General features: G+C 42.1%; 1 protein-coding gene across 1 annotated transcript in view; it reads left to right on the top strand.

Moving 5' to 3' along the window:
- si:ch73-206d17.1 (tyrosine-protein kinase STYK1) overlaps nucleotides 1-24,362 on the top strand; it is a 52,161-nt gene that overhangs the window by 11,493 nt on the left and 16,306 nt on the right. Inside the window, exons 3-5 of the mRNA XM_028807731.2 lie at nucleotides 13,032-13,154; nucleotides 16,785-16,976; nucleotides 23,000-23,181. Coding sequence (XP_028663564.2) covers nucleotides 13,032-13,154; nucleotides 16,785-16,976; nucleotides 23,000-23,181 — 497 coding nt within the window. The remainder of the gene's footprint in view (nucleotides 1-13,031; nucleotides 13,155-16,784; nucleotides 16,977-22,999; nucleotides 23,182-24,362) is intronic.

Here is a 24,362-nt window from a genome sequence, read left to right as displayed (position 1 = left end):
CTACAGTATTCCATATAGTTTTGCAAAGTACTGTATATAATATAGAGTCTGCACAATGTCCAAATCACATAAGGCCTGTGGCGGGCGGCCAGGTCCCATGCCCAGCTACACATGTTCCGGGGGAGCAATCATGGACTGCTCAATACCTCCCCCGGGACGCTTGGTGGCAGCCTCCCTGGCTGACGATGGTGCCTCAGTTTCCCGCAGGGCTCAATGGGAGATGGAGTTCTCCACAGCCCTGTTGGGATCTTGGGTGGCCGCCAGGGGGTGCTGCATTGTGTCCCTGAGTCAGACTGGACAACTCTACAGCCCCGCCCAGAAGTGCAATCAGAAGTAGGTGATCAAGTACCTGGAGCACTTCCGGGTGGGCTATAAAAAGGGCTGGTAACCACCACTCGGGGCCAGAATCGAGAGGAAGAGGACGAGGTTGCCTGGGAGGAGTGGTGGTGCCAGAGGAAGCGTGTTTGTTGTTTGGAGTTAAGTGTTTTTTGGGATTGGGTTGTGGCTGTGGGGTTCACGGGGAAGACGTGCCCTCCAGCTGAAGAAAAATAAAAGTCTTTGTGTTTTTTACACGTGCCTCTATGTCAGTCTGTGCCAGGTCGGGTGCTATATAGTGCCTTTATCACAAGTCCTATTTCACAGAATGTACCGTGGATGTTAAGTGATGCATGCCTGTGTTTTAGGGTGAGTAATGAAGTGGCAAACATGTAGTGTAATGTTGTATCAGGCCTCCAAAAGACCTGTAAAGCCCACCGGGATCTTCACTGAGCTGCCCTAGAAAAGGTTCATGTTGACTTAGCCAGGCCCCAAATACTACCTGCTAGCTTCAGCAAAAGCAGGCCCCTAAAATAGGGAGCAGGCTTTAAAAGTTTAAAATACAAGCAAGGTCCTACATACGTATATCAAAATGTCTCACAAGGGATAGGTAAACTGTTAAAGTCTGGCTTGTATAAAGACAAGTTTCACAAGAATCAAACATTTATTAACAAAACAATTGCACTTTAGGTTAAGAAATGTGTGTCATAAACAATTTAATAGTATTTCAGCAAAATAAAAAATACTTGTATTTTGCATGTTCTGAGAACATGAATGGATAGTGGACATGTGGATTATGCAGTATGGGTTTTTCCATGGATGTTTTTCACATCACTTGCCTTTGTCCAGAGTTGGTCACTACTGGATCTGGTTCAATCTGAAATTTTATTATGGAGTATTCCTTTAACATTTGTTCACAGTGTTGACCTGGGTGTGGGAGTAAGTGTGCCGTGTGTTGGACCACTACCGTGTCCGGAGCTGTTTCATGCCTTGCCGCTTCCTGTCAGGATTTGCACTGAACTAAACAAGTGAGTTAGATGGATAGCTGAGCAGTTGATTGGCATTTAATAAACAGTTATATGCCAGTCACTCTCCGGTGACTGCAAACTCTGGTTAATATTTGACCGTACCTTTATACAGTGAAGGGCTATAATTAACACAAACCTGTTAATCACTAATCACTGCTTCTTAAACTGGCTACCTCTTGTGCTATCTGTGGTGGCAGACACAAAATATGTTAACTTCACGTCATGAGACTTCTTTCAGCATTTAGAATATAAAAGTTTACACTTGAGATGATATCTCTTTCAAGTTTAAATGCATTAATGCATTTTTAGGATTGTATTTAGAACATCAGAACATTAGAGCACTCTAGATGAGAACAGGCCATACAGCCCCACAAAGCTCGCCAGTCCTATCCACTTATTTCTTCTAAAAAAACATCAAGTCGAGTTTTGAAAGGCCCTAAAGTCCTACTGTCTACCACACTACTTGGTCACTTATTCCAAGTGTCTATCGTTCTTTGTATAAAAAAATAAACTTCCTAATGTTTGAGCGAATTTTACCCTTAAAAAGTTTCCAACTGTGTCCCCATGTTCTTGATGAACTCATTTTAAAATAACAGTCTCGATCCACTCTACTAATTCCCTTCATAATTTTAAACACTTCAATCATGTCACCTCTTAATCTTTTGCTTAATCTGTAAAGGCTCAGCTCTTTTAATCTTTCCTCATAATTCAACCCCTGTAGCTCTGGAATCAGCCTAGTCACTCTTCTCTGGACCTTTTCTAGTGCTGCTATGTCCTTTTTGTAGCCTGAAGATCAAAACTGCACACAATACTCCAGATGAAGCCTCACCAGTGCATTATAAAGGTTGAGCGTTAACTCCTGTGACTTGTACTCCACACATCAGGGTGCTATATCTATACATATTAATAAAAGGCAAAGCCCTCACTGACTCACTAACTGACTGACTGACTGACTGACTGACTGACTGATCACTAATTCTCGAACTTCCCGTGTAGGTGGAAGGCTGAAATTTGGCAGGCTCATTCCTTACAGCTTACTTACAAAAGTTAGGCAGGTTTCATTTCGAAATTCTACGCGTAATGGTCATAACTGGAACATTTTTTTTGTCCATATACTCTAATGGAGGAGGCGGAGTCACGTATCGCGTCATCACGCCTCCTACGTAATCACGTGAACTAAAAACAAGGAAGAGATTTACAGCACGAGTCAAACGCGGGAACGAAGGTAAATGACGTTAATTTTTGACTGTCTTTTAATACTGTGTAAGCATACATATTAACACATGTGCAATTAAACGTGTGCATTTACGGGGTGATTTCTCAGGCTTAAAAGCTCGCCTTTTATCAAACGCGGGAACATAGGTAACTGACGTTGTTCACTGTCTTTTAATACTGTGTAACCATACATATTTACACATGTGCAATTAAACGTGTGCATTTACGGGGTGATTTCTCAGGCTTAAAAGCTCGCCTTTTACTAAAAAGGTAAATGCAAAACTATTTTCAATCATTCTATGATCTGCTTCTCACAACTGAAGGCACCGTGGCTGATGTTACGTCACTTGCTGTCCAACCATAAGCGTTTCCTGGTAGGTAACCGGACACTCACTTCACTCCCTTTCGGGAATCGAAGCTCTGAGGTTTTCTTTTGTTCTTAATTAAAATTTAAAAGCAATACTTCACCGCTGCTAAGCCCCTCTAGCGCTGACGTCCGAGGTTCGATTACCGTAAGCAAGTGCAGTGAGTGTGTAATTACATTCACGGCATTCGTAGTCTGATTCACAATCTGATTGTATGGGTGGTTACCTACGAGGTAACGCTTATACTTGGCCACCAAGTCAGGTCGAAGTGATCACTGGAGTAAAGGCAGCTTCACAAAAAAACAGATCCTTAACAAACTGTTATTAGTATATTTTCCCTCAATTTAAAAACGTTTTATTTTCTTCTTAATAAAAATTTAAAAGCGGTACTTTGCCGGTGCGAAGCGCGTGGATTTGACCGACTGACACATACAGACATATTCAGTGCAGGTACTTCGGAAAGAAAGCACCGCGTAAACCTAAAGTTTAAATTAAGTTCATAGACCTACAAAAGGTTGCCATTCATTTGAGGCAAGATTGCTTTTCTTCTGTACAACTATACGTTGCATTCTCAAGAGTGTGCTTGCACGGCTTCAGATATATATGTATATATATATATGTATGTCTATATTTAAATATGTAAGCTTATAAGTACTGCCTTACTTCTCTTTAAGAAAGGAAGATGTAATGATACTTGATTTAAACGATTCCATGTCTTCCTGGGTTTGCGTAGCTTATTGTCAATATCTTTACACCTGTTTTTAACACTTATTTACTGAAACGGGCTTTCACGAAAAAAGTTAGGGCTTTGCTACAGGATACACCCTCCACAAGTTAAGCAAGTAAAAATAAAATATATATTTCTGTTTTATTTAAACCTTTTAAGTTCATATGCATAGCCCCATTTGGCTGTTTAATTTTTTTTTTTCTTTCTTCAGTAATATTTAATCTCCTTAAAGAAAAAGAACATATCCATTTTACTTTTTTTGTATCTCTTTAGTAATATTTTAGTGTAAAAGAATAACCAGTATTTAAACCTTTTATGTTACTTTATACATTTATTTTACACAATGTTGAAAAATTAATAAGAAAGCTACATATTTTGGCAGCTGCTGCTTTCATTTTCAATGAAATGAAAAAAGCTCTCCAAGAGAAAACGTCAATGAACAAGAAACAGTTTGCACTATCTAAAAATCAGAAACCCTCATTTATAAAAGTTTGCTGCAGATGACTTAACTGAAAATAAATGAATAGTTCCTATGTGTATAATACATATTTATCTATTTTACTTATGCCTTTATTCCACCAACTTACAACATCTGAGGTACAATTTGTTACATTACTTTTGTTTTTTGCAGCACAGGCAGGTGAAGTGACTTCCTCAGGGTCACACAGTGGTGTCAGTACCAGGATTTGAACTGACAAGCTCCGGGTTTACGGAAATATTACTGAACAAAGAAAAAAAACGAAAACGGGCAAATAGGGCTATGCATACAGATGTCCATCCGTCCATTATCCAACCTGCTATATCCTAAATACAGGAGCCAATAAGTACATATGTTTATATACAGTATATATATATATATGTGAATGTATGTATGTATATATGTATGTCTATATATATATATATGTAGATATGTAAATTTGTATATGTATATATATGTTTATGTTGATGTGTATATGTGTATATACGTATGTATATGTAGATATGTGTATATGTAGATATGTATATATATATGTATATGTATATATATGTTTATATGTGTGTGTGTGTATATTATATATATAAAAGACAGCAACACTCATAACAATGACAACACAATTACATTGACAATCATGTTACGTTATTTTTAAAATGTTTCCTTTTTTTTTTTTTCATAACCTCTTTAACACACTACTTCTCTGCTGCGAAGCGCGGGTATTTTGCTAGTAACCTAATATTCTGTTTGCCTTCTTAATGGCTTCTGAACACTTTTGGGAAGTCGATAGCTTAGAGTCCACTATAACTCCTAAATCCTTCTCATAAGGTGTACTCTTGATTTTCTGACTGCCATTGTGTATTCAGACTTAACATTTTTACTTCCTATGTGTAATACTTTACATTTACTGACATTAAATTTCATCTGCTACAAATCTGCCCAAGCTTGTATGCTAATCCACCTATTTTGGTATCATCAGCAAACTTAACCAACTTGTTACTTATATTCCTGTCAAACTCATTTATATAAATTAGAGACAGCAGAGGCCCTAGCACTGCCCCCTGCTGGTCACCACTCTTAACATCAGCCAATTCTGATGAGGTTCCTCACACCATCACCCTCTGCTTCCTGTGCCTGGGCCAATTCTGCACCCATCTAAAAACATTACTCTGAACTCCCACTTCTTTTAGTTTGGTGCTTAACCTCTCATGTGGCTCCTTATCAAGTGCTTTCTGAAAGTCAAGATAAATGATATCATTGAGAAGTTAATTTAAATATTTTAAACTGTTGATATTTACAGTATTTTGCAATCACTAAGGATGTTCCACAGATAGTGTGGCAAAGTGACCAGTGAGTACCTCTGATACCTTCATTTGAGCTGATCTAACAGCATATGAGGATAGCACCTGTACCCAATTGGGCACTATGCAAGGAGCCTGCATGGTAGAAAGGGGGAGAACAAGAATGAAGATCCAAAGGGGATCAGATCAAAAATGGAAAGGAGAAGAGAGAATGAGAGAGAAAGAGATCGGAGGTTAAGAGAGAACAGAGAGGCAGGATGGTTGTAAGGAGTGGAGGCATATGTTCGGGAGCATGTCCTGGTAAAGCAAATGGGGCTGGGGAATGGGCACTCACTCCTTAGAGCAATGAAGGGAAGTAGGGGCGCCTCCCTTACAGATGCCGCGGGGGACATGATCCTGTGGACTGGCAGTAGGACCCTGAACCCAAGATTTAGTGGATGACTACACCGATTGGCGGGCATTTCGTCGTGCTGCAAGGTCTTGAAGGGATAAAGCTGAGGAGGTGCCAAATTTTAGGAAGAGGCATTGGGGCTTGTGATTGTTAATTGAAGAAACCTGCCTGGGATTTTAACCTTGTTTTAATGGAATTATTTATTGCTTATTTTTAACTTCAATTTGACATTTTGATTTATATGGATTTATTTATTTATTTAATGAAGAAGATCTTTTGCACTTCACTTTGAGACAGTTCTGTTTGGTTTTTAATAAAAGCACTGAACACTTTGCACCAACTTCTTGCTACCTGTGTGTGTCCTCATTTGCCTGGCTCATCGCAGATTACAACTATCAATGGCTCCGGGTTCAAGAGGCTCCCAGAAACAACCAAGGAGCATAGAGCCAACCCAGACTGTCACACAGAGCCGCGTCTGGGTGATAGTGGGTATCCCTGTCATTGATGTCTATTGACATGTGTAAGTAACTCTCTGATGGCAGACAAAGGACAATTAAATACAAAATACCAGCAGATCCTCAGGCTGATGGAATGCAAGGTATAGATGTAGACATAGCTTTATGGAAAATAAGCTTCAGCTGTCTTTCGGAATTCATTGATGGGTGATTATTACTGTGATTATTTTTGTGCGCTTCTGCGAAACATTTCCATTAAAGAAATTGTACCCCTGTCCAGTGAAGAAGAAAAAAGTGGGGATAAAGTTTAGAAATTTTAGATCAGAGAGTGTATGTTAGAGTAGGGTGGAGGCTAGGCAGGTCACCATCACTACCTTTTTAATATACTGTATTTATTTTTTTTCTAATTAAGAGACTTTGCTTGCTTTCATGAGTGTGGTCATTTTAATACATACATTACATTTATATACCCATTTTCATGTAAGTATTGTGTTTACAATTACAAATCAAACAATTCAGATATGATTAACGTGCACATGGCGAACTTTAATTTAAGGGGATTTGCATACATTTTGGTCCCACTATGTAGAAATGACAACACATTTTCTACCTGGTTCCCCCAATTCTGGGCACCATAATGTTTGGGACAATTGGTGTCATACTGTAAGTGTTTATGATTCCTCCGGTGGATTTCATTATTTCATAAAATATCCTCAGCTTGCTTGTACCCTTTGGAGTCTGTAGTTGCCATTGTTCAACATGAGGACTAGAGCTGTGCCAATGAAAGTCAAAGAAACCAATAAGAGGCTGAAACACAAGAATAAAACAATTAGAGACATCGGTAAAACCGTAGAATGACTTAAATCAGCTGTCTGGAGTATTAAAAAGAAGAAAGAACACACTGGTGAGCTCAGTAATTGCAAAGGGTCTGGTAGGCCAAGGGAGACCTCCACTGCTGATGACAGAAGAATCCTCACCACGGTAAAGAAAAAGTCAAAAACGCCCGTCCAAGAGATCAGAACAGTCTTCAGGAGGCAGATAAGAATGTGTCAGAGATGACTGTCCGAGGAAGATTTTCATGAACAGGAACGCAGATGCCACACTGCAAGATGCAGACCACTAGTTAGCCCAAAAAACTGGATGGCCAAATTACAGTTTGTCAAAAAGAACTTAAAATAGACTGCAGAATTCTGGAGAAAGGTCTTGTGGACAGATGAGACAAAGATGAATGTGTATCAGAGTGATGGTAAGAGCAAAGTGTGGAGATGAAAAGGAACTGTCCAAGATCCAAAGCAGACCACTTCACCTATTAAACATGGTGGTGGGGGTGTTATGACTTGGGCATGTATGGCTGCCACAGGTGCTGGCACACTTCTATTCATTGATGATGTGACTTCTGATGGCAGCCACACAATTAATTCTGAGGTTCTAAAGTTCCAGTAAATGCCTTCAAACATATTGGATGGCGCTTCATCCTACAACAAGATAATGATCCCAAACGTACTGGTAAGGCAATTGAGGCTAACAGAATTTGACTCCTTAATGGGCCATTCAGTTGTTGACTGTGTAACTTATAGTCTTCTTTGGGTTCTTAAAGGTTGGGTTATTTGGAGTTTATGCAATCAGACAACATTTAGGATCAACCGGACGTATTTATGCGTGTTTTTGATCTTTCACTCTGTAATATAAACAGGTGTGACTTTGCTGGAATTGTTTCTTCCTAATATCCAGTGCATGTTATATGGGGTGTTCATTTTTTGTTCTGGCAACTTTTAAGTTTAAAAGTAATTTGTTTTTTTAATATTATCTTTATGAGTTAATGTGTTGTTTTGTGTATCATGCTGTTTATAAACCAACTCAATTTGTTGGAGACCCACCTGCTCCACTTCAATGCCTTTAATGCGGAGTGTTCGTTTGGGAGAAGCTCACTTCCTGAAATCAAAGATGGGCTCTTTCATCTGTGTCTCTGTTCAGAACAAGATCATCCTCCTTGACCATAGAGAGTAATGGTGTCTACCAATTGTCAGTATAAGGTCTCATTTCTGTTGCTAGTAAATCTCAGTATAGTGGTATCATCTACAAATGTAAAAATAAAGTTGTGTTTCTGAGTTGATCTACAATCATATTTGTAAAGGGGGAAAAAGTTTCTGGCTCTGACTATAGCCCTGAGGAATACCAGTACTAATTTGAAATTCAAACAACACTTTATTGCCCACCTGTGATCTGTCAGTTAAAAAGTCTAAGATCTAGTTACAGGTGGATGTAGGCAATCCAAGGTTTGACATTTTTTCCCATCGGTTTTGTGTGCTGAAAGATTGTAAAGGCTGGACTATAATCTAGCAAAAGCATATGCATATATGCATTCCTGTTGTTCAGATGCTTCAGGGCAAAGTGAAGGGCAAGGACCACCACATCATCTACTGACCTATTTGGGAAGTAGGTGAACTGCAGAGGAAGAAAACTTTGTGGAATATCAGAGTCCATACATCCATCCATCCTCTTCTGCTTATCCGAGGTCGGGTCGCTGGGGCAGCAGCTTGAGCAGAGATGCCCAGACTTCCCTCTCCCCGGCCACTTCTTCTAGCTCTTCCGGGAGAATCCCGAGGTCTTCCCCGGTGCCTCCTCCCAGTTGGACGTGCCCGGAACACCTCACCAGGGAGGCGTCCAGGAGGCATCCTGATCAGATGCCCGAGCCACCTCATCTGACTCCTCTCGATGCAGAGGAGCAGCAGCTCTACTCTGAGCCCCTCCCGGATGACTGAGCTTCTCACCCTATCTTTAAGGGAAAGCTCAGACACCCTGTGGAGGAAACTCATTTCAGCTACTTGTATTCGCGATCTCATTCTTTCAGTCACTACCCATAACTCATGACCATAGGTGAGGGTAGGAACATAGATTGACTGGTAAATTGAGAGCTTTGCCTTACGGCTCAGCTCTTTTTTCACCACAACAGACCGATGCAGAGCCCACATCACTGTGGACGCCGCACCGATCCGCCTGTCGATCTCATGCTCCATTCTTCCCTCACTCGTGAACAAGATCCCAAGATACATGAACTCCTCCACTTGAGACAGGATCTCGCTAACAACCCTGAGAGGGCACTCCACCCTTTTCCAGCTGAGGACCATGGTCTCGGATTTGGAGGTGCTGATTCCCATCCCAGTCGCTTCACACTCAGCTGCAAACCGATCCAGAGAGAGCTGAAGATCACGGCCTGATTAAGCAAACAGGACAACATCATCTGCAAACAGTAGTGACCCAATCCTGAGTCCACCAAACCGGACCCTCTCAACGCCCTGGCTGCGCATAGAAATTCTGTCCATAAAAGTTATGAACAGAATCAGTGACAAAGGGCAGCCCTGGCGGAGTCCAACTCTCACTGGAAACGGGTTCGACTTACTGCCGGCAATGCGGACCAAGCTCTGACACTGGTTGCACAGGTTATCAAGGGATCCGGTACCCCATACTCCCGGAGCACCCCCCCACAGAATTCCCCAAGGGACATGGTCGAACACCTTTTCCAAGTCCACAAAACACATGTAGACTGGTTGGGCAAACTCACCACGCACCCTCCAGGACTCTGCTAAGGGTGTAGAGCTGGTCCACTGTTCCACGACCAGGACGAAAACCACACTGTTCCTCCTGAATCCGAGGTTCGACTATCCGACGGACCCTCCTCTCCAGAACCCCCGAATAGACTTTTCCAGGGAGGCTGAGGAGTGTGATCCCTCTGTAGTTGGAACACACCCTCCGGTCCCCCTTCTTAAAGAGGGGGACCACCACCCCAGTCTGCCAATCCAGAGGCACTGTCCCTGATGTCCATGCGATGTTGCAGAGACGTGTTAACCAAGACAGGCCTACAACATCCAGAGCCTTGAGGAACTCCGGGCATATCTCATCCACCCCCGGGGCCCTGCCACCAAGGAGTTTTTTGACCACCCCGGTGACCTCAGTCCCAGAGATGGGTTAGCTCACCTCCGAGTACCCAGGCTCTGCTTCCTCATTGGAAGGCATGTTAGTGGGATTGAGGAGGTCTTCAAAGTACTCCCCCCACCGACCCACAACGTCCCGAGTTGAGGTCAGCAGCGCACCATCCCCACCATATACAGTGTTGACACTGCACTGCTTCCCTCTCCTGAGACGCCGGACGGTGGACCAGCATCTCCTCAAAGCCGTCCGAAAGTCGTTCTCCATGGCCTCCCCAAACTCCTCCCATGCCCGAGTTTTTGCCTCAGCAACCACCGAAGCCGCATTCCACTTGGCCTGTCGGTACCTATTAGCTGCCTCCAGAGTCTCACAGGACAAAAGGGACCGGTAGGACATACAGTGGTGTGAAAAACTATTTGCCCCCTTCCTGATTTCTTATTCTTTTGCATGTTTGTCACACAAAATGTTTCTGATCATCAAACACATTTAACCATTAGTCAAATATAACACAAGTAAACACAAAATGCAGTTTGTAAATGGTGTTTTTTATTATTTAGGGAGAAAAAAAAATCCAAACCTACATGGCCCTGTGTGAAAAAGTAATTGCCCCCTGAACCTAATAACTGGTTGGGCCACCCTTAGTAGCAATAACTGCAATCAAGCGTTTGCGATAACTTGCAATGAGTCTTTTACAGCGCTCTGGAGGAATTTTGGCCCACTCATCTTTGCAAAATTGTTGTAATTCAGCTTTATTTGAGGGTTTTCTAGCATGAACCGCCTTTTTAAGGTCATGCCATAGCATCTCAATTGGATTCAGGTCAGGACTTTGACTAGGCCACTCCAAAGTCTTCATTTTGTTTTTCTTCAGCCATTCAGAGGTGGATTTGCTGGTGTGTTTTGGGTCATTGTCCTGTTGCAGCACCCAAAATCGCTTCAGCTTGAGTTGACGAACAGATGGCCGGACATTCTCCTTCAGGATTTTTTGGTAGACAGTAGAATTCATGGTTCCATCTATCACAGCAAGCCTTCCAGGTCCTGAAGCAGCAAAACAACCCCAGACCATCACACTACCACCACCATATTTTACTGTTGGTATGATGTTCTTTTTCTGAAATGCTGTGTTCCTTTTACGCCAGATGTAACGGGACATTTGCCTTCCAAAAAGTTCAACTTTTGACTCATCAGTCCACAAGGTATTTTCCCAAAAGTCTTGGCAATCATTGAGATGTTTCTTAGCAAAATTGAGACGAGCCCTAATGCTCTTTTTGCTCAACAGTGGTTTGCGTCTTGGAAATCTGCCATGCAGGCCGTTTTTGCCCAGTCTCTTTCTTATGGTGGAGTCGTGAACACTGACCTTAATTGAGGCAAGTGAGGCCTGCAGTTCTTTAGACGTTGTCCTGGGGTCTTTTGTGACCTCTCGGATGAGTCGTCTCTGCGCTCTTGGGGTAATTTTGGTCGGCCGGCCACTCCTGGGAAGGTTCACCACTGTTCCATGTTTTTGCCATTTGTGGATAATGGCTCTCACTGTGGTTCGCTGGAGTCCCAAAGCTTTAGAAATGGCTTTATAACCTTTACCAGACTGATAGATCTCAATTACTTCTGTTCTCATTTGTTCCCGAATTTCTTTGGATCTTGGCATGATGTCTAGCTTTTGAGGTGCTTTTGGTCTACTTCTCTGTGTCAGGCAGCTCCTATTTAAGTGATTTCTTGATTGAAACAGGTGTGGCAGTAATCAGGCCTGGGGGTGGCTACGGAAATTGAACTCAGGTGTGATACACCACAGTTAGGTTATTTTTTAACAAGGGGGCAATTACTTTTTCACACAGGGCCATGTAGGTTTGGATTTTTTTTCTCCCTAAATAATAAAAACCATCATTTAAAAACTGCATTTTGTGTTTACTTGTGTTATATTTGACTAATGGTTAAATGTGTTTGATGATCAGAAACATTTTGTGTGACAAACATGCAAAAGAATAAGAAATCAGGAAGGGGGCAAATAGTTTTTCACACCACTGTATCAGAGTCCATAAATTTTAAAACCAGTTTCTCTAGCCATTTCATGGAAACTGATGTAAGTACCACCAGGCAGAACTTATTCAATGCGAGGCTAGAGATCTGCACTGACAATCGGAAGGTTGCCGGTTCGAATCCCATAAATGCCAAAAAGGGACTCTTCTCTTTTGGGCCCTTCAGCAAGGCCCTTAACCTGCAATTGCTGAGCGCTTTGAATAGTGAGAAAAGTGCTATATAAATGCAAATAATTATTATAATTAATGCAGCTGTATTTGACTTTTTACCAGCTGGCACAATAAGATAATACTGGAAATTGTGTGGAACAACTGCTTGGGTCAGTGCAATGTTAAGGGATATCTTAGTACACATTAAAAAATTGTGCAGCACAGAATTTTACCACTCTAAATAATAAAATTTTTACTTGTGTTGGGATTGTTTTTGGTGTTGAGGTTATATTGTCACAGTTTGAAGCAGCACTGAAAAACACATTTCATGGTGTATCGCCCAGCACTGAAAATGGAGCGAAAGCTCCTTGCTGGACACATGTATGAACATCCTTTCTGTTAAAGTTGAGAGTCGCTTTTTCTCTGGACAGTATAAATTTAGGCTGCCTTTGACTGTACAGTTCCTCATGGACTTCAAAAGCTCATTTTCCTCTGAACTTTACCCCAATTTTGAACATTAAATATATGCTCACTATCTTTAAACAGTTTCACCAGAAATGGTTTTGCTACCGTAAGGCTGAGAGCAACACAGTGTGTAGTGTCTGTTGCCTTTTGCTTACTGTATCTCTGCTCTTTCTTTGCTTTTCTCTTCACACAGATGAAATGCAGGAAGCCATGATCAGCATTCCTTCTTTACTGTGCGGTTCTACGCTGGTCATAGTGGCATTTATATTGTCAAAGACATGCAAGGTGATGATGAAGAAGACATCTTCTGTACAAGGTATGAGATCCTAATAATAATCCTAATCAGGTGGCACCACCTCCTTCGGCTTTAATACAGGAGAAAGGACAGATGAGCATAAAAATGAAAATTAATACATAAGATTTAACATAATACAAAATGATGGAATAACTAAAAAAAGCAACACAATACCAAATAAATAAAACACAGAAAGAGAAAAAGCAGAAACTGAATTAATAACACAATACACAAAGTTATATTAAGAAAACAACAAAATGATTCAATTAAAAAAGTTTACCTTTTGCCCTGGCTGTATGTGACGATGCGGGTTCTACTCCATGCTCCCATGCAGCTTCAGGGACCTCTTTTGAACCCGACACCGTTGGTAATGTTACCGATGAGCTCGGCAGTGAGGCACAACAAATGGAGCAAGGGGATGGTGTAAAAAAGTGCCAAGTGCTTTTATTAAAATCAACAACAAAACAAGTGTTCAAATAAATAAAGTGCAGTGCATTAATTTCCATAAATAAATAATCCCAATAAAACGAGAGAAGTGGAGGTTAAAACACAATAGAAAAACTCTTTAAAAAACCAACAACTGGAAGCAGTCCTTAACACAAAGCCTGGTGTCTTCTTTACCTGGCGGCTCCCCTGCTTCTCCCATCTGGGTCCCGCAACACAAGAGTCGCCCTACCAGCAGCTGACCATCTCTCTCCGCTCATCTGGTCTGGAGGCTTCCCGATCCCTGGCTTCGGTTCCGCACTCTCCAGACCGAGACTTGGGTTCCCCAAAGGCCAGGACGCTCACATTGGGGAATCCATCACCCAAGCCTCCCGACTCTGAAAGATGCTGAAGGTACACACAGGGAAAGAGATAGCAAATATTTTTAATTATTCTATTACCACTCTTAGTAGTAAATAAAAATGCATAAATGTTAAATGAGAACAGTAGAAGGTCTCAAAGGAAAGAAAGAAGTCAAGCCAAACTGCTACTCTGACTTGAGTTAGTCTATGATGGGCTGCCTTGCCCGTATTCTACTTTCTCATAACAATCCTGTTGAGAAAAATGACTACACTAATCAAGTGCTGATAAAACAGGAAAACAAATTTCTTATTAGATCTATAATTCAAAAAGGCTGTAAGATCTGTTTCTTTACTGGTTTTTGACCTAATTGTTGTTAAACATTTCGACACTTTCATGTCTGTGTTTTTGCTGCTTCATTATCTCCTTGTTTTGCTGCACTCCAATAATTCTTGGGCACTTTTGCATGTCCAAACAAATTGTCAGGATAACCAAAATGCAGGAAACCTACAAGCCACTGGCAGAAGGCAAAAATCAAAGCTGCGTTGCCACATTCAAGGCTCACACAGTCCTGCTATGGTGACACAGCTTCACTCATGTGGAAATGGCAACCAGGCTACAAAAAAGAAGGTGTTGCAGGTGGCTGGGGGGGGCGACCTGGTCAGGACGCCCTGGAGGACCGGAAGAGGGCTTACGCCTTCCCCAGACCACATGGGGGCGACCGCCCTGGTACCTATGGGGACCACGGGTACAGAGCTTTGACGCTCAACTCTATAGGGGCCCATGGTCACCGTCAGGGGGCGCCTCAGTGCCTTTGGAGCCCTGGACCTCAGCACTTCTGCCACACCCGGAAGTGCTGGGAGGAAGAGGAGCGGGGACACCCGGAGTGCTTCTGGGTGCGCAGCCAGCACTTTTGCCACACTGGGGAGTGCCGGTGGAAGATTGTCGGGAAGCACCTGGAACACATCCGGGTGATTATAAAAGAGGCCGCATCCTCGTCTCTTCCCAGACCTTGTCTCTCAACCTCCTGACTCAAGCCAACGAACAGACATAGGTCGCCACCTATCGACACTGCGACACTGCCCCACTGCCAGCGAAGACCTGTTGGTCGGAGTGACTCATCCCGCGAGGGCAGCTCATCCCCGAAGTGGGTCCTACTGCTCGTCCAAGGTCCGGTCTGCAACACATACAGAAACAGGGGCGGAGACTATCTTAAAGACAGACCTCAGTATGTGCGTCTTGGGAACTGCACGTCTGACATTGTGGTCAGCAACACAGGAGCGCCACAAGGGACTGTACTTTCTCCGGTCCTGTTCAGCCTATATACATCGGACTTCCAATACAAGTCGGAGTCCTGCCACGTGCAAAAGTTCGCTGATGACACTGCTATCGTGGGCTGCATCAGGAATGGGCTGGAGGAGGAGTATAGGGACCTTATCAATGACTTTGTTAAATGGTGCGACTCAAACCACCTACAACTGAACACCAGCAAAACCAAGGAGCTAGTGGTGGATTTTAGGAGGCCCAGACCCCTCATAGACCCCGCGATCATCAAAGGTGACTGTGTGCAGATGGTGCAGACTTATAAATATCTTGGAGTGCAGCTGGATGATAAATTAGACTGGACTGCCAATACTGATGCGCTGTGCAGGAAAGGACAGAGTCGACTATACTTCCTTAGAAGGCTGGCGTCCATCAACATCTACAATAAGATGCTGCAGATGTTCTATCAGACAGTTGTGGCAAACGCCCCCTTCTACGCAGTGGTGTGCTGGGGAGGCAGCATTAAGAGGAAAGACGCCTCACGCCTGGACAAACTGGTGAGGAAGGCAGGCTCTATTGTTGGCATGGAGCTGGACAGTTTAACATCTGTGGCAAAGCGAAGGGCGCTAAGCAGGCTCCTATCAATTATGGAGAATCCACTGCATCCACTAAACGGTATCATCTCCAGACAGAAGAGCAGCTTCAGCGACAGACTGCTGTCACTGTCCTGCTCCACAGACAGATTGAGGAGATCGTTCCTCCCCCAAACTATGCGACTCTTCAATTCCATCCTTTGGGGGGGGGGGAAACGTTAACATTTAACATTATACAAAGTTATTGTCTGTTTTTCACCTGCATTATTATCTTTCTTTAATTTAATATTATTTATTGTATCAGTATGCTGCTGCTGGAGAATGTGAATTTCCCATTGGGATTAATAAAGTATCTATCTATGTATCTATCTATCTATCTTGACACCACCACCTGGTGTCCTGTCGTGCCTCACACAGGCAGTGCTCCTCACTCCTACCGGCACCCCCTCCAAGGTTTCGTGCCCCTTTGGTTGGAGCCACTCGCACCTCCGTAGCCTCCACCAGCTGTGGCAAAGGAAAAGAATAATAGATATCCTCAAACTAGTAACATCAAACATGTGGAAACTGGACATACTTTGTGTCCTTTAATAGTTTCAAAATACTTCTAATTTGCTTTGCTTTGGAAACTGTTTGTCCTGAAGTTTGTTTTCTTTCCTTGTATGATGACAACTGAAAATTTTTTAGAGAAATAGTGAGCACTGCCTTGAGTATGGATTGTCCATGTTTGCTTCATTTCATTAATTGTCCCACTTACTTCAAAACTCATACGTAAGAAGAGAGCAACCCACAGCTGAACTTGCATCTCAAGAAACTCATCCATATGTGGTGCCCATGGTGCATTTTCAATCACCACAAGGGTTGCATACCTTCAGGGTTCACCCAGAAAACTTCTTGGCACAGGTTTTTATGAGAGTTGGTGGCCACTACACCAGAGTGTGCCTTTACAGCTTTAGTGAGCTTTTTCTAACTTCATCCCAGTGTTTTTCACAGATTATTATTTATTACTTTCTAGCTCCATCAGCAAACATCTTAACAGAGAAGCCACTGCCTACCAAGGACCTGTCCATAACTGAATGGGAAATTCCCACAGAATGCAGCGTGCAGGATTTGGAGTACCTTCAAAGTGGGCGATATGGACCCACCTGCATGGCACAGGTGGTTCAAGCTGACCTGTCAGTGCCGGTGATTGTCAAAGCACTTAGAGGTAAGGGAGAGCAATTGTCGTGGCAAAAAATTTATCATCAGAAGGCTTTTTACCTGAAATGAAGGCTATTAGGACTCAATGGATAGGCATACAGAGTCTATAGTTTTATTGCAATAAAATAACCAAGAACTCAACCCAATATGGCCAAATTGAGCTGAGCCCCGAACAGTTCAAAACCCAAAACTTATATATCATTTTCTTATCACTTTGACCTCGTTCAATTAGCTCATTCTGCTGCTGGCTTTACTGTCCATTGTTTCTCTCCAGTTTCTGTTTTGCTCATTTTTTATTGGTCTAAGGCTGGGCAGATGGCTTCCTCTTACCATCTTTGGGCTTTTCTTATGTCATTTTCTTTCCTAAGCCTTCCAAACTTTTTTATAATGGTGGCCTGAAGCTTAAGCTTTAATTTAAAGTGAACTATGGCATGTGCCTTTATTTAATCATCTGTTTGGCATGCTTGGTTTGCCTTAATTTCTATTCTAAAGTTAATTTCTAATATATTCTTCTATATTCATTGCTAATGTCTGAATTTACTAATGTTTCTTTCACACATTACATCAGTGTGACCTTGCTTACAGCAAAAGCCTTTTGTTGCCTTTCTGCTGATTCATCAATCCAGCTGGTTTCTTTATGTGCCTACCAGAGCCATCTTTTCTCTGTGGTATCGTTCCTTTAGCTTCCTATCCTTGGACACAGGTGTTCTCAATCTTCTTATCCTGTTCTAAGCTGGTTTCTACACATCATTTTTGTTCTTTTTCTGTTCTTTCCCACACTAGCAATTCTGCTGTAAGCTTAAAAAATAATGCAAAATGACTGATTTTTTAGTTAACTATTTACTTGACCTATCTTATTTTCTTAACATTCTAATTTATGCTTAATCTAATGTTTTAGAAGCTTTTAATTACTTTTTATGTCTCTTTATGTTAATTTGTTATTTTTATGCTAATAAAAAAAAATTTTCTTCTACATGATCTACAGCTGGTGTAGGACACAAGGCTTTAATCAGCAGTGGAGATAATCATATCATCTGGGAGTACTGGGTGGCCCACAATGCTAGGTGATGTGTGCCCAGTAATGTCAGTCTTTTAGGCATGAGATGAACTTCTCATTCAAATGCATAGAGAAATGAAGAGATTACAAGGAATTGTTAGGTAATTGATGCTCCTTCAGGTAATGGGTGCTCACTTTAGGTTCTCACTGAGATGGCATCATCCCTTCTCTGTTCTGATTTGACTCCTTAGCCCAGTGGGAATAAAACTCATTTATCAGTCTGTATAAAAGCTACATCTGAGGACAACTCAATAAAAGTGACTCTTTCACCCTGTGCCATTATTTTTGTCCATGAGTTGGGTTCTTATGGAGGAAATTCTATGCCTGCTCCTTTATATTGCAGAAAAGGTGGAAGACGACCCAAAGAAATTCTTTCAATAGTAAAACAACAGTAGGGGGAAGATGAAGAGTATTTAGAATGGTAAAGGTGAGCTACAATATGCACACAGTGGCATAGCAAATGCTTTGAACTTGCACTTTAATAAGTTTATATGTGAGATGAAGTTGACAACCTCCCAAAAGTGACACAGACTACTAAGGATGTGCTTAGTGAAATTGTAGAGGGAGAAGTGCAGCTAGGATTAGATATGTTGAGATCTAACAAATCACCACGACCAGATAATATTTATTCTCTAGTGCCTGAGGAGGATAGAGAGTATATCTCTCTATATAAAACCCAATAGAATCCAATGTCTGTCTGCTTTTCACTGGAGAACTACTTAATGGATTTAGATCAGGATTTTTCTATAATTTGCTTGAACATTCTGGTTAATTTGGTGACTTCTGTCATCCTGCTAAGTATCATAGTTTGCTTGCAGTAGCAATGTATTTGCGTGAATCCAAGAGAGTGGCTGCATGGGGGGGGGGGTCCTTGGGGTGGGGTCCTCCTTATTCATGTGCCAGCCTCCGTTTGAGTCACCTCTCGCCACGTGTTGGAGTGCAACTTACATCTGCTTAGCTAGAGATACCTGTTTGTACAGCAGACATTATCATCCAGAGATTGTTAAAGAGTAAGATTTGATGTTTTTGAGAGAGAGATCACAGCTACATGTGTTTTAGAGCCACGGTTTTCAAACTGTGGTACGCGTACCACTGGTGGTGCTTCAAGTCATGACAAGTGGTACTCGTGTGGTCCTTTATTTTCCACGAATTGATGTTGCTGGAATGCCAATATGTTGCATATAATCATATATAGTATAAGTATACTACTGTAAATGCGTGGAAGACTCCAAGCCGGCTTTTATTAGCGCGGGTACCCATTTCCTTAATTAGTTTAATATCACTTTAACGTCATAATTATAGTCATTATAGTGATTATAGTGACTTTTTCTTCAAAACAACACCGGCATAAATTAACGATTCATTGACAGTGGTACTTCAGTTTAGTGGTACTTGTTCAAAAAAGTTTGAAAACCGTGGTTTTAGAGGGTAGCTGTTCATTGGCAGAGATATCACAGCCAAATGCTCTTCTCCCCACATGGGGGATGCTCTGCCATCAGAGCTGAACATGATCAGGTACACTGCCAGCATTTGAATTGAAGCGTACCTACCTTCCACTTGGCCACAAATACCTTGCCAACTTTTTATATTTTTGCCCTGATAGAAAAACCAAAAACGTTGCATATCAAGAGGCCCATGGATACAACAGCTATCAATATAAATTATTCTCAATACAAATGATTACATTTTTAAAATTTTTTTTATTGATTTTTAAAGTTTGTCCAGTTTTACTACAAAGCGGGCGAAGCCGCTGGGGACAACTAGTACTGTATATAAACCCTTAGGACATATTTTCTTCAAAAATCTCTCCACAATGTGGAAAATTCTTAAAGAATGGAAGCAAGCAAATATTATCCTGTTGTATAAAAAGGGGGGGCGGCAGGGTGGCGCAGTGGTAGCGCTGCTGCCTCGCAGTTAGGAGACCTGGGTTCGCTTCCCGGGTCCTCCCTGCGTGGAGTTTGCATGTTCTCCCCGTATCTGCGTGGGTTTCCTCCGGGCGCTCTGGTTTCCTCCCACAGTCCAAAGACATGCAGGTTAGGTGGATTGGCAATTCTAAATTGGCCCTAGTGTGTGCTTGGTGTGTGGGTGTGTTTGTGTGTGTCCTGTGGTGGGTTGGCACCCTGCCCAGGATTGGTTCCTGCCTTGTGCCCTGTGTTGGCTGGGATTGGCTCCAGCAGACCCCCGTGACCCTGTGTTCGGATTCAGCGGGTTGGAAAATGGATGAATGGATGGATGTATAAAAGGAGTGATTGGACTAATGCAAGTAACTATAGGCCAGTAATCAAAATGTGTGTCACAGATAAATTAATGGTAGGAATTATTAAGGTAAAGATTAAGCAACACATTTCTACAAGAGGAGTACTAGCAAAGAATCAGCATGGGTTCAGATGTACAAGGTTGTGTTTCACTAATATGCTGGATTTCTATGAAGAATTGAGGTCCATATGATATCTATCTTGATTTTTAGAATTGTTTAGATGAAAACATAAGAACATAAAAAACATGACAAATAATAGGATACCATTCAGTACCTCAAGCCCGTTTGTTTAGCTAATAGCTAAGCTGTCCCAATATCTCATCTAGAATTTTTTAAAATGTTGTTAAGGTTTCTGCTCCAAAAAGGTACCACATGAAAGGTTAGTGATTAAACTACAAGAAGTGTGAATTTAGAACATGGTGTGTAAGTGGGTGCAAACTTTGAGTTGGGGACCTTTTTCAGAATTAGGTGATGTTAGAAGTGTTGTCCCTCAAGGATTAATGCTGGTGTCACTGCTCATTTTGGACAAGAATATAATCAAGCCCTGGTTAAACATGCAGATGATACCAAAATAGATGGAAGGGCAGATCCATATTACTAACCGAGAATGATAAACCGGATATGGACGCAGGTACATGGCATGCCCATGGACGCAGGAGACATAGTGCGCAGGCGCCGACAGCGAGCGAAGTCTGATCCACACGAGAATGAAAGAGTCACAGCTCAATAATGAAGGAGCTCAACTGAGCACAGACAATACGGAACCCTAACCGTTCACACTACACAGCATAGTCAAACCCGACATAGTACAGAAGGTGCATGCGCCTACAACGCGCGTCTAACACACCGCAGGCAGACCCCCGAGATGTTACAGACGCCCCAGAGATACGGACTCCACAGCATATGTGAATCACATTGCAGTAATACAATAATATGAGTACTCACAGACAAAACAAACACAACAGGCTTCGGCGTCCCGCCCCACAATCAAACCAGAGAGAGTACGGCGTCCCCAAACGTCCACAAAACACAGCATAGTCAAACCCGAGATAGCACGGAGGGCGCATGCGCCTACAACGACTACCACATGAAACACACACACAGCACCGGAGGTATAATATTAGCTCAACTAACGTAAATAAGCGCCTACAATGCGTCACGGCTCAAAAACAAAGGAGCTCAACTAACGTAAATAAGAAATGAAGCAACGCGCCCATAGGTAACGACACAGCCACACAAAAAAGAGGATTCATCCCCCCGCCCCAGAGTGAAACGGGAAAAAGTACGGAGTCCACAAAGGTCCACCATACACAGCATAATAGTACGGAAGGCGCGAGTTAGTACGAAAGCCAAAGGAGCCTACAACGCGTAATAAGAATAAACGAACGCTCCATTTTAAACGTACCTCATCCTCACACGTCCAAACTGTAATAAGAATAAACGAACGCTCCGTATTGAACATACGTCATCCTCACACATCCAAACTATACAGCAAAAGTGAATCAGATTACAGTGATGCATTATTAACAGTACAACCACAGAAAACACTCCGTATTAACAGTAAGTGCAATTATTCATATTACTAACGGTAAACAATGGAGAACTAATAAAGTCAAACTCATTCAAGGACAACACACCATCTTTACTACAAATGTTCATGAAGACATATTCCAATAAATCTTTGTAATGTGCCATGCTATGGGTTCTTTACTTCCTATGTGTGTCTACACCTTTACACTCTGATCTATCTTATACATACATCAATGTATTTCAGGATACCCAACGCCAGGGGTTGGTGAGTGAAGCGAGCCGGGGGCAGAGCCCCCTAGTAATCTAGAATTGGGTACAGGCTTGGGCAGATTTGTGGAAGATGAAGTTGAATGTAAGCAAATGAGAAGTATTACATGAAGGAAGTATAAATTTTAGATTAGAATACACAGTGGGAGGTCAGAAACTTGAAAGTATCCTTTATAAGAAGGACCTGGGAGTCCTAGTGGACTCATCACTATCAATATCCGGACAGTGCACAGAAGCAATCAAGATGGCTAAGAGGATGTTAGGTTATGTAATACAAGTTGAGGAGTAGACGTCATGGAAGGTTATGCTTAAGTTATGCACTGTAACTCACTAGTGAGGTGTGACCTCAGGTACAGTGTTCAGTTTGGGTCTCCATGTTACAAAAGAGAAGAGAAGACAAGAGCGACTAGGCTGATTCTGGGACTGGAAGGCACACATTATGAGGAGAGACTGAAAGAGTTGAAGCAGACAGAGATTAAGAGGGGACCTGACTGAAATGTTTAAAATTTTAAAGGGAATTAGTACAACAGACCCCAGTTATTACTCAAAAGTAAATTCTGCAAGAAGAGCACAAGGTCATGGTTAGAAACTTGTTAAAGGAAGATTTGGCACAAAGATTACAAATTTGTTCTTCATGCAAATAAACAAAGAGATATAAATGTCCAAGTAGTGTGCTGGAGAGCAGGATTTTACGACCCTCTAAATCTCAATTTTATGTTATTTGAACAATTTAGGTGACAGGATGGACGAGATTGTTGGCCTCAATGGCCCGTTTTCGCCACAGTTTTTCTAATTTTCTAATTTGCTAGCCAGCATTTATTTTTGTGTACCCTTAGTGATAAAGCATGTCCTGTCACCTGCATACAGTTCAGTTTGTTCTGTTTGGTTACCTGTGGTCTGATGTCTTGTCTCCTAATAGATCAAACATCTGAAACTGAAGTAGGAGAATTCCTGGAGTGGATAAAATTTCATATTCAGATATGCAGACATGAAAACCTGGTGAAGATGCTCTACTGCCAGACAGAACACGCGCCCATGTTTTTAGTCTTGGAAGCCAGCGTTCCTGGGAACCTGCTTCACTTCTTATGGGAATTTCGAAAGGTAATTGCTGCTGTAGTTGGTGGTGGATTATCAGTCAGTCAATACATCCATGGATTTCCTGAACTCAGTTTTTCCATTAGTGAACCAGTCTTTTTACATTAACCGATGATTATTTACTATATGATTCAAATTCAATTGAATGTCTATGCTTTCATTGTTAGGGGACGATGATTGGAAAGTCCAAGTCCTTCCAATAATCATTGTCAGGTGTCAGTCAGTCAGTCATTTTCCAACCCACTATATCCTAACACAGGGTCACATGGGGTCTGCTGGAGCCAATTCCAGCCAGCACAGGGCGCAAGGCAGGAACAAATCCCCAGGCAGGGTGCCAGCCCACCGCAGGGCACATGCACATGACCATGCTCACACACCAAGCACTCACCTAGGACAATTTTTAGGATCGCCAATGCACCTAACCTGCAAGTCTTTGGACTGTGGGAGGAAACCGGAGCACCCAGAGGAAACCCACACAGACACAGGGAGAACATGCAAACTCCATGCATGGAGGACCGAGGAAGCGAACCCGGGTCTCCTAACTGTGAGGCAGCAGCGCTACCACTGCGCCATTCATCATTAAAACCCATTAATCCAGTTCATGATGTCAGGTTCCAGAGCCTACCCAGAAAGGCTGGGCTCAACACTGAGTTGCATCTCACAGAGTAGATTATCTAAATACAGGATAATAATGTAAAGACAATGGATCACTGCAAATGCCTTTATATTAAAATAAAACCAAATTACATATACAGTAAGCAGCGGTTAGCAATTTCACCTGGAAAACAAATGTTTCATGGATACTTACTTCAGTATTGTGGAACAAAGGAAGACATTTATATTTTGTGTCAAAAATTTAAATGCAAAAAAGCCAAAAAATCGAATTCACCTCCAGTAAATGTCTGATATGACAACTCAAGAAGCATCTTATTATTAGATGAGTTCAGCAGTTTACCATGGAAGTAGCTGCTTGATTCAGTCACTTGGGCACTAGACTTGGGTCCACAGGGTTGCCCATTTATTTTCTACTTCTGACTGTATGCCCAAAGAGACACAGAGAGAAAATGCAAACTACACATAGGTAGCAGAAAGAACCACTGCACTAGTGCTCTTCTCCAAAACACAATATAGCAAGATAAAAAATGGCATTCAACTAAAATAAAATCATAATACTAAGCACAACTTGA

This window comes from Erpetoichthys calabaricus, chromosome 8 (genome assembly GCF_900747795.2).
Source record: "Erpetoichthys calabaricus chromosome 8, fErpCal1.3, whole genome shotgun sequence".
Classification (NCBI taxonomy): domain Eukaryota; kingdom Metazoa; phylum Chordata; class Cladistia; order Polypteriformes; family Polypteridae; genus Erpetoichthys; species Erpetoichthys calabaricus.
The sequence above is the reverse complement of the archived record's forward strand: the minus strand, read 5'-3'. Positions and strand labels throughout refer to the sequence as shown.